Source organism: Vicugna pacos, chromosome 18 (assembly GCF_048564905.1).
Source record: "Vicugna pacos chromosome 18, VicPac4, whole genome shotgun sequence".
NCBI classification, from domain to species: Eukaryota; Metazoa; Chordata; class Mammalia; order Artiodactyla; family Camelidae; genus Vicugna; species Vicugna pacos.
Genome location: NC_133004.1, coordinates 38,642,495 through 38,654,598, shown reverse-complemented (window position 1 = coordinate 38,654,598; position 12,104 = coordinate 38,642,495). Strand labels below are relative to the sequence as shown.

Sequence of the window (12,104 nt, the reverse complement as noted above, 5' to 3'; positions counted from 1 at the left end):
TGGTGAGGACCAGGGTCTTTCAGACCTCTCAGGCCCTGACAGTTTCATTTGGCCTGAAGCCAGAGAGGGGCCAGGGCTGCAGTCCCAGGAAAGCCAGGACTCCTGAGCCCTGGCCCCCGCCTCCCTGTCAGCATGACTGCACCCGCTGCGAGCCACGAGGACGTGGCAGACCTGCCTGCCCCCCCCACTTGGCACTCAAGCAGCCCCGCCTGGCCAGACCCACGCTGTCTGTGTCCCCCCGCATTCCTGGCCTCCTGGGATCTGGGCCGGGGCCTCTGCCAGGGAACTGCCAACCAGCCCTGGCTGGTCCACTTGGGGCCAATTTCCACCTTGGAAAATCCCAGCTTCCTCAGCCCCTCCCCACCCCCGGCGGGCCTGGTGACCCATGGGCCCTGCTCCTGTTTCTTACTGGCAGCTCTGCTGGCCTGCGTCTGCCAGACATTGTCAGGGAAACAGAGCAGTTAAGGGCTTGGGAGCCATTTCCTGCCCATGGAACCTTGAGCACATTGCTTAACCTCTGCTGTGCCTCAGTTTGCTCATCTGCAAAATGGGGATGATAACAGTGCTTACCTTCCTGTTGCATGAGACAACAAGCAGACTAAGAAGGGTGAAGCACTAAGGACTGAGGGTTCCCTAAAGCGCCGGCTGTTACTCCTGCTGCTACTGCTCCTAGCAGCTCTGTACCAGACAGGGGTTTGAACTCAGAGGACTTTCACAGACAGTGTGTCCTTTTACTCCTCAAAATACCTATAAGGTGATCAGGATAACAACCATCATCTCATTTAGGGAAATGGGGCTCTGGGGCTCAGAGAGGATTCAAAACCAGAACTGTCAGAACCTGAGACTAGTCCTCCCCTCTTGGCAGCTTGTGGCCACCACTGTGGGCCCCTGAGGCTCCCAGCGTCAGCCCGAGGGGCAGGGGAGGAGATGGGCAGGCCAGGCTTAAGGGGGTCTGCCCTGGCCTGATTGCTCAGACCCGGGTGTCTGGGAATGGACGTCTGTGTCACATGGCCTCGGCCACCGGTCTACTTGCCCTGTGTCCCTGGGGTGAGGAGACCCTGTCCTTTGGAAATAGGGAGACTGACTTTCCGTCCTCTCTCCACAGGAGCAGGAGGGATTGGGGCCCTCGGAGGGCTTGGAGACCTTGGTGGAGCCGGTATCCCAGGTGGTGTGGCAGGTGAGTTGAAACCCCAGAACAAGCTGGGCCTTGAGGCAGACAGACCCGTGGAGAGTCCCTCCCTGAGCTCCCTCTGTGTTCCCAGGAGTTGGACCCGCTGCTGCTGCTGCTGCTGCCAAAGCCGCCGCCAAAGCCGCCCAATTTGGTGAGCACTGGCTGGAGGTGGGGCTGCTGCCAGGCCCCTGGGGCCTTGGGGGGGGGGCCTCTGACAATGCAGCACGGAGCATATATTCCCTGACCTGCCCCTGGGGCCCTCGGCAGCATCGTCTCCCCAGGGCCCAGCCCACCTCCTGGCCCCACTAGGCCCTCCAAGCCCTGGGGGCTCAGACTCCACCTGGGTCCGGAGATGATAGCTCCACCCTCCACGGACACACCAGCCTCTCCCGCTCCTTAACACAGCTCTCTCCGCAGGCCTGGGGGTACCCGGTGGGCTCGGAGTCGGAGGACTGGGAGTTGGAGGTCTTGGGGCCGGTGGAATTGTCCCAGGGGTTGGGCCCTTTGGAGGTAAGGGGTGCTCTGGAATCTGTGTGTGTGTGTGTGTGTGTGTGTGTGTGTGTGTGTGTGTAACTGAGGAGAGAGTGAGAGAGACTGACTTTCTTTTCCACCTTGCTCAAGCTGTCCTCTTTGCCTGAACCCCATCCCCACTTGATCAGCAACTCAAGGTCGTAGTGGGCCCCGCCCCCTTCTCCAAGCTCAGCTCCGGCAGCATTTGGAAGGGTGTGAGCTGAGCGGCTTGGCTAGGGCTGCCCCTTGCACGTGGGTGTCCCAATCCTCTCCCTCTCCTCTCTCTTTCAACCCACCCACCCACTTCAAGTGGGAGTCCATTAGGGTAGTGATGGCTACACCCTCCAGAGAGGAAAAGCGAAGCTTGGAGGGCAATTACTTTCCCAAAGTCTCTGCCATCTTGGCCAGACCTTGTAGTGACATTTCTTTCTTGGGTCATCATTGTGTCTCCCTACCTGACCTGGCCTGACGTCTCTCCCTGTGTGCTCCATAAGGCTGATCACACAGTAGGGGCTTAATAAAGACTTCTGGAAAGATGGATGGATGAAGGAGGGTAGGGGGTGGTGGAAGGATGGGTCAGTGGGCAGATGGTAAATCAGCAAGCAGGTCATCAGGGGGACAGGACTCTGGGAGGAGGGGATTCTCCTGAGCCCTCATGCTTCTCATCTCCCCCAGGTGTGTCCCCAGCTGCAGCAGCTAAAGCAGCCAAATACGGTGAGTTGCTCCTCGTGCCCCAACCTGCAGACTGCTTGCACTCCCCGCCCCATGGCCCTGGCCCCAGCTCAGGCCTCAGTCCAGCTCACAATACCCCTGAAGGTTGATCCAGAATATCCTTGACCCCAGGCCTCAGAGGGGATGCTCAGGGCCCCTGAAACATGCCTGGCCCTGACCTCCACCTGCCCTGTTCTCATGTGCCGCTGGCCTTGGAGGTGTCCTAGGAGCTGCTAGGCCCTTCCCAATTGGAGGTAGGGGCCGCCTCCGCTGTGAAATTCTCAGTTGTCCCTGGCCCTGGAGGAGGGCTGGCTAGCAGCGGGGACTCCGGGGCTGTATCTAGCACAAGGACATGAGAGAGGGTGGAGGGGACAGTCTGGGAAAGGAGGCACCTGGGCAGGCCTCAGACACCAGGCTGACAAGCTGAGGCCATAGGGCCTCCTATCAGGACACCAGACAGGACAGGGTTTGCTAAGAAAGCTGCTTTGACACTGGGAGAGGTGGCAGTGGGAGGACGGGGTCCCAGGCAGAGAGGCATAGGTGGTGAGGCTGGAGTCGGGCCAGCCGCACACCAACTGCAAATCCCTCCCACAGGAGTTGCAGCAAGGCCTGGCTTCGGACTGTCTCCTATTTTCCCAGGTACGGCCAGGATCTCTGTCCTGGAGCTCTGGCCCTGTCCTTCCTCCTCCCCGGCTTCTTCTCCTGCTCAAAAGAGCTGAGCCAGGACCTGGGGGTGGACCTCAGGCCCTCAGATAGCAAAGAGCTGGGCCTCCCCTTCTCTCCTTCCCATGCAAGGCCAGGGAGCATCAGCTTTTCCAAAACACCACGTTTCAGATGAAGCAAACTGAGGTTCAGAGAGTGCCAGGGACTCGCCCAGGTCACACAGTGAGCAAGCAGAGCCGAGGGCTCCCAACACCCAAGCCCAGAACTTGGCTCATCTCAGGCCAGGCCCATGCTTCCTGGAGAGGGCTTGGCGGGATCCCCAGAGGTGGGCACGCTCACAGCCCCTCTCCTTGCCTTGCAGGTGCTGGAGCCGGGGGCCTGGGAGTTGGTGGTGAGTCTGCCATAGAATGAGGGTCCCATTTCAAGCAGGGCACTGAGCTCCTTCCTGAAGGTGGGGGGAGCAGATCCTGTTGAGGGAGCAGCTAGCATGGACATGGCCCTGGGCTGGCTCTCTGGTGTAGGCGCTTGAGGGAGCCTCCAGGGGAATCACAGAAGCTGAAAAGTCAGCCCTGGGATTTGGGGATGGGGCAAGGATCCCAATTCCAGGGGCTCCCAGCCTGGCACTTGACTGGGCACCAGGAGCAAGACAGGGGCCTGGGTCACCCAGGTCTTAGGATCCAACTGGAGAGACTGACAAGGTCCCATAGAAAAGGGAAGAGACTGTAGGGAAAGAACAAGGTCCATTCAAGCAGGTGATCAGGGAGGCTGAGCCTCGCACCTGTCTGCTGGGGCCAGGCTTCCACTGGGAAGTGAGGCCAGGGTCTGACTGCGGTGGGAGGAGGCGCTGTAGAGCTGCGCAGACCTCCAGAGGCAGGAGGCCATCTGCAAGGCACCTGGCTGGACAGGAGGGTTGGGCTGGCGGCAGAAAGGCCTTTGGAACCTGCCGTACAGGATGGAGGCCCATGGTGGAGGTTCTGGGAGAGGTGGGAGGCCAGGCCTCCTCCCCAGCCCCCACCTTCCCTCCACAGGGAAACCTCCCAAGCCCTATGGAGGGGCCCTGGGAGCCCTGGGATACCAAAGTGGGTAGAGACTCAGCCCCTGGAAGTGGAGGGGAGGGAAAGACAGTTGGAGGGGTGGGGCCTATCAGCCTGAGAGACGGGGCAGCGTGTTTAGACAAGGCTTCGCAGAGAGTAGGGAGGCTGGGGAGCTAGACACCTTAACCATCCCTTCTTCTACACCCAACACAGACACACAGAGCTGGGAGTGGGCTCAGGACCCTCCAGGCTTATCCAGGCCAGGCCTGGCAGCCCTCCCTCCTGATACTCACACCCACCCCTGCAGGAGGAGCCAAGAGAAAGAGAAGGGAGGAGGAGGAGGGAAGAACTGGGAAGGCAGAGAAGGAGAGAGAGAATAGAAAGCCCTAGAGTCGGGGGACTAGTGGGGCGGACCAGGCAGGGTCGGCAGACCTGGCCTGGAGCCACACCCTGGCTCCAAGATGCAGACATGCCTCTGGAAGTGTGTGGGGTGGGTTCTGATCACCACCCCTAGGCACCTCCCAATGATGCCCAAGAGACCCAGAGAAGCCCCAGTACCACCCCTGCAGTTGCTCAGGCTGTAGATTCCCTTCCACCCCCAGCTGCTTCCCACTACACAGATGAGGCAGCCCAGGCCAGCGCAGGGAGAGGCAGAGGCAAGAGCAGGGTGTCCAGCTCTCAGTCAGGCACCAGCTGATGCTTGTGGGATGAGCTTAACGGAGATGGTGTCCTGCCCCACTTGGCTGCTCGCTGCCACCAGGTGGCGGTAATGAGCCACATCTAGCTCCGGGAGGGGTGGGAAGAATACCAGGCCCTACTACCAGACGGCGGTGCCTTGATGATCTGAAACGAGGTTAACCAACCAGACCCTCCCCAGAAGAAGGAGCGTGTACAATGGAATGCCTTAGAGTTTGGCCTGGGGTTGTGGCTTCTTCCAGCCTCTGTTCCCCGTGATAAAGTGGATGCGAGAATAACCTGCAGTTGGTCGGAGGGGCAAGGGCGGGACTGACAATTGTGTGTGCCTCCCCCGACCCAGGTGGGGCCTGCCTGGGGAAATCCTGTGGCCGGAAGAGAAAGTGAGCGTCCCAGGACCCCTGACTCACGACCTCATCAACGTTGGTGCTACTGCTTGGTGGAGAATGTAAACCCTTTGTGACCCCCTCCTTCCTTCCGTCCCATGCCCCCTCCTAAGTTCCCGCCCCGGGAGGGGTCGGGGCAGGCCGGGCGGCCTCAGAAATCCACAGGGCAAGGAAACAAGAGAATGGTGGCCAAGTGGGCCCGGGGAGGCCCCCACCTTCAGAGGCAAGGGGTGGGTGGGCTTGGCCCCCTACCCCCACCCCCTTCCCACCCAGGAGCTCCCCCTCCACACACTCTCCATCTCCAGGGGAACTTGGTGCTACGTGCTGGTGCTCTCATCTTCCTGCGGGGAGGGAGGAGGGAAGGGCAGCCCCTTAGGGAATCCCCTCCCTGGGGCTCCTCTGAAGATGGTGCAGTCACTTCCTGGGCAGTCTCACCTCCCCCTGCCCACCATGACCCACCTCTGGCTGTGGTCCAGTTGGTACCCAAGCATCGAAACCCTCAAGCTGGATTCGGTCACACCATCTCTTGGCCCCCATGGCCCCCTCTCCCCCACCAATCGCTATTCCCCAATGTCTGGGGACATTCAGGTCGGAAGACACCCCCCTCCATTGGAAATAGCCCTCTTGCTCTTGTGGAATTTATCCACCCATCTGTCCATACGTCCATCCGTCCTTGTCCCCATTTGGTTGCCTGGCACCACTAGCTGGCTGGGCGCCCCCATCATCAACTTGGTTAACCTGTCATGGCAGCCTGTGCCCGGCCTCCGCCCCACCACACACACCCCTACGAAGGAGCCCTGATCCCAGGGTGTGAGGGGCTGTGCCGGCTGGGGCAGCAGGAATCTCCCCCCAACCTGGGTTTCCCCCCACGCAGTACTGTATCCCCTGTCCCTCCCTCGAGCCACTGTACTTCAGAGCATCCCCCCGCCCCGCCCATCTCTTTGTGTCTCGCTGTGATAGATCAATAAATATTTTATTTTTTGTCCTGGATATTTGGAGATAATTTTTGATTGTTGATGTTCTCTTTTGGTTTTATTTTTGTGGTTTATTAAAAAAAAAAAACTCTTTTCTGATCTGGGGAGCTATATCCTCAGTAGAAAATTCATTTTAATCACTTTGGTATAACTCTGGATGAAACACATTTTTTTTAAATAAGAAAAGAGAATTAACTGCTTCAAAAAAGACTAATAAATGAAAACCTTTTAAAGGAAACTGTGTCTTGACCTCCTTTGTAATCTCTCATCTGTCTCTATCTCCTGGGCTGGGTGGGGAGCAGGGCTCGGCCTTGGGGAACCCATTCAAGGTATATTTGGGGGGCTGCTTACCAAACTCACCTGCTATCAGCTGCTGCTTCTTTTTTTTCCCCTAACTGAAGCATAGCTGACTCCCCACGCTGTGCCAGCCTCCGGGCACAGCACAGTGATTCAGCCCTACATTCTTACACACACTCCTTCTCATACTCTTCCTCATCACAGGTCACCACAAGATACTGAATAGAGTTCCCTGTGCCACAGCAGAACCTGGTTGTTCATCTGTTCCACATGTAGTAGTTTGCATCTGCAAATCTCAAACTCCCAATCCATCCCTCCTCTCTCCCCACCATCAGCAACCACAAGCTTGTTCTCCATGTCTGTGAGTCTGCTTCTGTCTTGTAAACAAGTCCATTTGTGTCATTTTTTTCAGATTCTACACACAAGTGCTATCATATGAATTTGTCTTTTTCTGACTTACTTCACTTAATATGATCACCTCTAGGTCCCTCCATGTTGCTGCAAAGAGCATCACTTCATCCCTCTCTATGGCTGAGTAGCACTCCTCTGTATAAATATACCACAACCTCCCTATCCAGTCACCTGTCTGGGGACATTTAGGTGGCTTCCATGTCTTGACCATTGTAAATTGCGCTGCTATGAACATTGGGGTGCACATATCCCCCCCGAATCAGAGCTTCCTCTGAATATACACCCAGGAATGGGATTGCTGGATCATATGGTAAGTCCATGTTTAGTTTTTCAAGGGATCTCCAGACTGCCCTCCACAGCGGCCACTCCAAATTACACTCCCACCAACAGTGCAAGAGGGTTCCCCTTTCTCCACACACCCTCTCCAGCACCCTTGTCTGTGGACCTTCTAATGATGCCATCGGCTTCTGGTGAATAGATCCTTTTCTAAGTTTAGCATGTCCTTTAATAAGAATAGTCCCTTGGCAGAGGAAGCAGTGTGGCCAGCCCCAAACACGCCCACCCATGGAAGGTCTTCTCCCTCCAAGGAGGTGAGTTCACCCCTACAGCCACTCCTCCACAGCCTTCATCCCTTGGGCCCAAATCTTTGGCCTTCGAACACTGAGGGTGCAGCTGGACGGGGTAGAGGAAACAAAAATGACTTTTCTGTCTAGACCAAACTCTTGACCTTGGTGAACAGTCATACAGAGAGAAAAGAAACCGCCTGACCCAAGAAAACATTTAAGAATGTTCCCCGCTAAACATCTCCGCTAAAGAGACTCACTTTCACACATGGCCGGTTAAGACACCACTTCTTATAAAACCTAAAAACTGACACCCTGCAGACGGCAGCAGGAGAAGGAGACTCAGTAGACCCTTAGACGCACCCACCCCCTGGGCCATCCATCGGCCCCTCTGGGCCAAAAATCCAAGGGGTCTGGGGATGTGCCCACCTGGAGTCCACAGCTTCCTTCTAGAGCACACTCTGGGTATCAGATTCTGGAATTTCCTCCCCAAACCAAGTTCACTTCCAGGGCCCACATGGTCTCATGTCTGCATCTGTCCTCCTGACAGTGAACCCGGTGGCCAGTGGGCACATGTGGAGGCCAGACGGGTGGCAAAGGAGCCGTTTGCTGGAAGTGTGGGTGGAGTTTGCAGCGCAGACTGCACATGCACACAAGGACCCTCGTGGAGCCAGGCGTTGGGCTGGAAAGAGAAAAGAGGGTGGGGCGATGCTCGGGGACAGCTTCCCAGAGGACAGCAGAGCACAGAAGCAATTTACCAGGCAAAGAACAGAGCAGAGAGGAGGGTCAGTCCTTTCAGGCAGGAAGAGCAACCCTCTGATCGCCCAGAGGGCAAGACAGACTGCTGGAGTGCCTGGTGGGAGGAGACAGACCAAGGAAAGATAGAGGATGGATCAGAAGCCGGTAGGGGTGGGTTGATGATGGAGACCACAGGGGGTGCTGTATCAGTGAGGAGTGACAGCGTGCCCAAGAGTAGTGACAAATGAGATTCATTCATTCATTTAGTTGTTCAACAACAACAAAAATCCCTTGCTGGTCCCTCGGCAGCTCTCCAGCCTCTGAAATGTGGCCTGCCCCAGCATCAGCCCTGGGCCCTCCCTTCTTCGGTTTCTCAAAATTCATGGCTTTAAATACCAGGTATGCACTGGTAGTTACCACGCTGACACCTCCAAGCATTGACCTCTCCCCAAACTCTGGACTTGCACATTCACGGCCAGTTCTCAACATCTCCACCTGGAAGTCTCATAAGCCTGCATGGGTAGCATGGGTTCCCGCGACACACACCCTCACCGAAATGTGCTCCCCCCCCACCTTCCCCATCTCGGTAAATGGCAGCTTCAGTTCAGACCAGCAGCTTTGGAGCCCTGCTCTCCTCCCACACCCCACACCAGATTCATCAGCAAATCCCGCGGCCCCGCCACCAGCAGATAACCCGAGTCCAGTCACCCCTGCCAACCGCCAGGGCTTTGCCCAGGTCCCCCAGCAGCTCTTGCCTTGGGTGACTGACAGAACTTCCTGACTGTGCTGCTTGCTTCTGCCCTGGCTCCCCTTCAGCCTTTTCTCCACGCAGCAGCCAAAACAATCCTTTTAAAACACAAGTCAGCTCAGGTCATGCATCTGCTTAAAATCCTGTCTCGTTCGGGGCCAAAGCCAGAGACCTTGCAATGGCCGAGGAGCCCCTACCTGAGAGGGGCCAGCTGTTCTGACCTCACTTCCTGCTGCTCGGCCCCCGGCCAGGCCATGCAGTTACACTGCCTTCCTCCCTTTCCTTGCAGGCAGCAAGCCACTCTTCTGTGGACCCCGCATCTGCTGTCTCTCTGCCCAGAATGTTCTTCCCTCCGCTATCAACCTTGGCACCCTCACGTCCTTTAGGTCTTGACTCAAACATCGCCTTCTCAGAAAGTCCTTCTCTGACCCACTTTTGAAAATTGCCAACTGTACCTTCCTCCCTCACTCAGCCCTGCCTTCTCCTTCTCCGGAGCACCCATCACCAGCACCCTTCCTGTCACCACGTAGCACTGTACCTTTTGCTTCTTTGTTTATTGTCTGACTCTCCACACCAGAATGTAACTCTCTGAGGACAGACACTGTTTTAAGAACAAAACAGATTAAACTCCTTGCTTTCACCAGTTACGCACTCTGCTAGAGAGATGGGAGTGGTAAGCAAATGAGCTAGGCTGATAACAGCCCGAATGATATCCGGGGCCCAATCCCTGGAACCTTGTAAATATTACTTATAGTCTTCTGGGGCTGCCACAGCCAAGTGCCACAGACTGGGTGGTTTTATCAGCAGAAATTTTCTCACAGTTCTGGAGGCTGAAAGTCCAAGATCAAAGTGACCGCAGGGTTGGTTTCTTCTGAGGTCTCTCTCCTTGGCTTACAGACGACTGTCTTCTCCGTGTGTCTTCACATGGTCTGCCGTCCGCACATAGAAGTATTCTAATCTCCTCTTCTTATCAGGACACCCATCATAGTGGACTAGGGATCTTTCTAATGACCTCATTTTAACCTAATTTCCTCTCCAAACCCAGTGACTCTCTGAGGTACTGGGGGTTGGGACTTAACATATGAATTTGAGGGGGAAATGCAGTTCAACCCATAACAGTTACCTTATATGGAAAAAGAGTTTTTGCAGATGTGATCAAGTTAGGGATCTTGAGATGAGATTATCCCAGTGGGCCCTAAATGCCATCACACATATCCTTAAAACAAGCTGAAAGAATTGTATGCCAACAACTTGAAAAACCTACAAGAACTTTAATAAAGTCCGAAAAACCCACAACCTGCCAAGAATGAATCAACAGAAAATCTAAAGAGACCAATAACAAGTAAGAAGAATGAATCAGTAATCAATCCGCCCAATAAAGAAAAGCCAGGACCAGACGGTTTCACTGGTGAAGTCTACCAAATATTTAAAGAAGAATTTATACCAATTCTCCTGAAACTCTTTCAAAAGATTGAAGAGGAGAAATGCTTCCAAGTTCACTGATACCAAAGCCAGACAAAGACACTACAAGAAAAGAAAACTACAAAGAAATGACATCAGCAAATGGTAGAATAGGAGGTCTTCAGCCAACATTCTCCCACAGAAATCATCCTAAAATTCATATGGAGCAGCAAAAGACCCCAAATAGCCAAAGCTATCTTGAGTAGGAAAAACGGAACTGGAGGCATCACATTTCCTGATTTCAAAATATATTACAAAGCTACAGTAATTTTAAAGAGAGAGAGAGAGACATATAGACCAATGGAACAGAATAGAGAGCCTGGAAATAAATCCATGCATTTATGATCAACTGATCTTCAACAAGGGTACTGAAAACACACAATGCATCAATCACTGGGGTAAGGATAGTCTCTTCCATAAACGGTGCTGGAAAAACTGAATATCCAGCTGCAGAAGAAGGAAATTGGACCCTTATCTCACACTATACACAAAAGTCAACTCAAAATTGGATTAAGACCAACATAAGACCTGAAACTGTACAACCACTAGAAGAAAACATAGGGGAAAAGCTTCTTGACATTGGTCTGGGCAACGATTTTTTGTATATGACCCCAGAAGCCCAGACAGCAAAGTGAAAATGGACAAACGGGATGGCATCAAACTCAAAACATTCCGCACAGCAAAGGAAGCCATCAACGGAGTGAAGAGGCCACCTATGAAATGGGAGAAAATATTTTCAGACCCTACATTTGATATAGATTAATATCCAACTTACACAATAGTACTTAACACTATTGAAATGTACATTCAAAAATGGCTAAGATGAGGGAGTAGTGGGTGTAGCTCAGTGGCAGGGCACATGCTTGGCATGCATGAGGTCCTGGGTTCAATCCCCAGTGCCCCTGTTAAGGGAAAACAAAAAACAACAACAAAAGTGGCTAAGATGATAAATTTATAATATGTGTTTTTTGTTTTTTTCTTTTAACCACAATTTTAAAAAGAGAAGAAGCTGGAACGGAAAAGGAACAGATTACCTTTTAGAGCCTCTGGAAGGAATGCATCCCTTGATTTTGGCCTAATGAAACTGATTTGGGACTCCCGGCCTCCAAAACTGTAAGAAAATTAATTTCTGTTGTTTTTAAGCCACCAAGTAATTCATGACAGCATCCATAGGAAATTAATACAGTGAATAAACAATCAGCTCTAATGTCAGGTGAATCAGCGTTATGAGGATTAAAAGCCAGGGAAGGAGACAGAGTGAGAAAGAATGTTCAGTTACTTGGGATGGTTGGGGGCACCGGATCTCAGGTCAAAGGCCCTGTGATGAACAGATGCTCGGGAAGTTAGAACTGTAGAGAAGTGCACCATGGTTAACAAGACAGAGCAAAGGCAAGAAGAAATAAAAGCAAAACGGTAGCCAGGGGCTAGGTCCCATAAGAGCTGAAGTAAGGGCTTTGGGTGTGAAAACAAGAAAATGTCACACTTTGACCCACGTGTTCAGAGGCTCTGGGTCACCGGTGACATGGACTGTACAGCTAGACCGAGGAGGAGGGAGAAGTGGTGAAATTCTGGATCTTTTGTACAGAGAGCCAGTAAGAGGTGCAAGGAAAAGGAATAGGGAGAGACAAGAAGTCAAGGACCTCTTCGAGTTTTGACTGAACGACTAAAGGATGGAGATGTCATTTCCTGAGATGAGAAACACCTGAGGAGGAGCAGCTCTGAGCACAAATGAAGAGCCTGATGT

At 53.6% G+C, this 12,104-nt stretch overlaps 1 protein-coding gene and 1 pseudogene across 4 annotated transcripts in view; both read left to right on the top strand.

Moving 5' to 3' along the window:
- Nucleotides 1-6,151, top strand: part of ELN (elastin) — a 31,447-nt gene extending 25,296 nt beyond the window's left edge. Inside the window, exons 27-33 of one of the 4 annotated variants that reach the window (XM_072943102.1) lie at nt 1,106-1,177; nt 1,263-1,322; nt 1,589-1,681; nt 2,357-2,395; nt 2,987-3,031; nt 3,417-3,446; nt 5,126-6,150. In XM_072943102.1, coding sequence (XP_072799203.1) covers nt 1,106-1,177; nt 1,263-1,322; nt 1,589-1,681; nt 2,357-2,395; nt 2,987-3,031; nt 3,417-3,446; nt 5,126-5,169 — 383 coding nt within the window. In that variant the 3' untranslated portion in view covers nt 5,170-6,150. Of the gene's footprint in view, nt 1-1,105; nt 1,178-1,262; nt 1,323-1,588; nt 1,682-2,356; nt 2,396-2,986; nt 3,032-3,416; nt 3,447-5,125 lie in introns of all 4 variants that reach the window. The other 3 variants (XM_072943101.1, XM_072943104.1, XM_072943103.1) reach the window with 3 other exon arrangements.
- Nucleotides 5,267-6,125, top strand: LOC107033304 (uncharacterized; annotated as a pseudogene).
- Nucleotides 6,152-12,104: the final 5,953 nt, after the last annotated feature.